Source organism: Brassica oleracea, chromosome C2 (assembly GCF_000695525.1).
Source record: "Brassica oleracea var. oleracea cultivar TO1000 chromosome C2, BOL, whole genome shotgun sequence".
Taxonomy (NCBI): Eukaryota; Viridiplantae; Streptophyta; class Magnoliopsida; order Brassicales; family Brassicaceae; genus Brassica; species Brassica oleracea.
The window spans coordinates 17,166,075-17,169,025 of record NC_027749.1 but is presented as its reverse complement, the minus strand read 5'-3'; the positions used below and the strand labels follow the sequence as shown (position 1 = coordinate 17,169,025).

The following is a 2,951-nucleotide window of genomic DNA, read 5'->3' as shown; positions in this document are numbered from 1 at the left end:
CACTTTCACGGAGTGAGAATCCTTGACAGCCGTCAGCATGGCCTCAGTTTCAGACCATCTACCCTGCAGCTCCAACAACTCCCCGGCGAGACGACTGTTCTCAGAACTGCACTCGCTGATCATCCCGTCGATCAACGAGATGAACTGCGAAACGAGGAGAAAGTTAGGGATTCTTTGTCTTTTAGAGAAATATGTAACAATCAAGAAAGTAAGTGAGCGACAAACCTTTCCGTGAAGCCCCGACGCTATGCTCGAGTCTCCTTGCTGCTATCAGAGCAGATATCGTATCTGAGATCCAGGTCTTCTTCACTTCCGGTGTAATGCCGAGAACTTTAAACCACACTCACGTCAGATTGATTCCGAAAAGCACTGAGGCAAAAACAGTTGCATGTGGGAACCAAAATTCGCACTGTCGATTTCCGTTTAAATTAGGAAAGTAGGAGAACCCTAGTTTCCCAGAGGTCCTGGATATCTGCTAATACCACACGCCAAGCAATCAGAACACGAAACGAGAACAGTAATAGAATAAGAAATCGAAAAAGAGAGCAAGATAGTTCTTATTCTGAATCTGCGTTTGAGCGTTTACAACAAGGAAAGTGCCTGGGCTACGAGAGCTGTCGGCGAGATTCCTAGTTCTAAAACCCTAAGATGGCAAAAATCTAATTGAGTCGCAGCTCGAATAACAAAAACGGAAAATTGCCTAAAATCGCTCTAAGTGCTAAGTTTGTTGTGTAAAAGTCTCTTTTTTCTATGCCTCTTGCCTAGGACTCCTTACATACTGGCTCCAATGTCGGTTTACGCTTTTCTCCTTCTGCCCTTAAGTCACCATAGCATAAAAATGGAGATATTCCATTTTTCCGATCTTCGTAATTATCTTCAAAATTTCGTATTTATCCGCGAAAACTTGACATTTATCATTCCTCGCAAACCAAGCGTAAACCGTCATGCGGTGTACGGGCTGTTGGTTAAGAAATCGTAAGTTGGGCCTCGAGTCATGTCTTAGGTTCCTTTGGGCCGTCTTATGACTCAAAGCGTTTATTACGGCTTCTTTCGATAAATAACGAACTTTCCGCGGTTTTTACGGTAAAGTTTGATCGATAACTTAGAATGGCGGGGAACGTGAAATGGGTTCGCTACGGTCTTCGGGAGATAGCATCAAAGGGTAGGCGAGAATGCATGGACTAATGTCGTATCGACGTTTTGGAAGAGCTCGGTCGCTACGTAGCGACCGAGCTCTTCCAAAACGTCGATACGACATTAGTCCATGCATTCTCGCCTACCCTTTGATGCTATCTCCCGAAGACCGTAGCGAACCCATTTCACGTTCCCCGCCATTCTAAGTTATCGATCAAACTTTACCGTAAAAACCGCGGAAAGTTCGTTATTTATCGAAAGAAGCCGTAATAAACGCTTTGAGTCATAAGACGGCCCAAAGGAACCTAAGACATGACTCGAGGCCCAACTTACGATTTCTTAACCAACAGCCCGTACACCGCATGACGGTTTACGCTTGGTTTGCGAGGAATGATAAATGTCAAGTTTTCGCGGATAAATACGAAATTTTGAAGATAATTACGAAGATCGGAAAAATGGAATATCTCCATTTTTATGCTATGGTGACTTAAGGGCAGAAGGAGAAAAGCGTAAACCGACATTGGAGCCAGTATGTAAGGAGTCCTAGGCAAGAGGCATAGAAAAAAGAGACTTTTACACAACAAACTTAGCACTTAGAGCGATTTTAGGCAATTTTCCGTTTTTGTTATTCGAGCTGCGACTCAATTAGATTTTTGCCATCTTAGGGTTTTAGAACTAGGAATCTCGCCGACAGCTCTCGTAGCCCAGGCACTTTCCTTGTTGTAAACGCTCAAACGCAGATTCAGAATAAGAACTATCTTGCTCTCTTTTTCGATTTCTTATTCTATTACTGTTCTCGTTTCGTGTTCTGATTGCTTGGCGTGTGGTATTAGCAGATATCCAGGACCTCTGGGAAACTAGGGTTCTCCTACTTTCCTAATTTAAACGGAAATCGACAGTGCGAATTTTGGTTCCCACATGCAACTGTTTTTGCCTCAGTGCTTTTCGGAATCAATCTGACGTGAGTGTGGTTTAAAGTTCTCGGCATTACACCGGAAGTGAAGAAGACCTGGATCTCAGATACGATATCTGCTCTGATAGTTGGCCAGTTAGCTTGGAAGAAACTTGCAGAAAACCAATCCGGACCTGGTGCTTTGTCCGGATGAATTGCAAGTAACGCCGAGTACACTTCTGCTGCTGATGGGGTTTGCAGAAGAGCTTCATTCTCCAAAGTGGATATTTTCGGTGATATTGCTTGGGCGACAATTTGTTTTCTCTCACCAGGGACAGTTGTGAATAGGCCTTTGAAGTAGTCAACAAGTTTTCCTGTAATCTCCTTCTCAGTGAATACCGGTTCCCCATCCGCATTTTCAATTACTGAGAAGTTGTTAACTGCGTTTCTGCCTTTGGTAACAGCATGGAAGTAGCCAGAATTTCGGTCACCAAGGCTAAGCCATAAGTTCCTGCTCTTCTGCTTCCAGAAAGCCTCCTCTTCCAGGTATGCTGATTTTAACTCGGAGTTGATATGGTTAAGGAGGTCTGAATCATTGTTTGGGCTCGTCATGGCTCTCTCAAGCTCGTCTTTCCATTTGTTGATGAGCAGCTTGCTGTTTCTTTGTTGTTCCTTATTCCATAGTACTATAGCTCTTCGCGTCTGGCCAATTTTATATTGAACGTCTCTGTTGCCAGCTTGCTTCCATGTATCTCCGACTAGTGCTTTGATCTCAGGGTTCTCTTTTAGTCGTCTATCAAATCTGAAGAGGCCTTTGCCTTTCTTCTTTGTTAGATCAAAGCAGGCTAGAATGGGTCTGTGGTCTGATCCCTCGTATTTTAAGTACTCAACGCTCCCTGAGTGAAAAAGATCAAACCACTGGCTA

At 43.8% G+C, this 2,951-nt stretch overlaps 1 protein-coding gene across 1 annotated transcript in view; it reads right to left on the bottom strand.

Moving 5' to 3' along the window:
- LOC106323580 overlaps positions 1-2,638 on the bottom strand; it is a 12,273-nt gene extending 9,635 nt beyond the window's left edge. Inside the window, exon 1 of the mRNA XM_013761678.1 lies at positions 2,144-2,638. Within this exon, the coding sequence (XP_013617132.1) occupies positions 2,144-2,638 (495 nt within the window). The remainder of the gene's footprint in view (positions 1-2,143) is intronic.
- Positions 2,639-2,951: the final 313 nt, after the last annotated feature.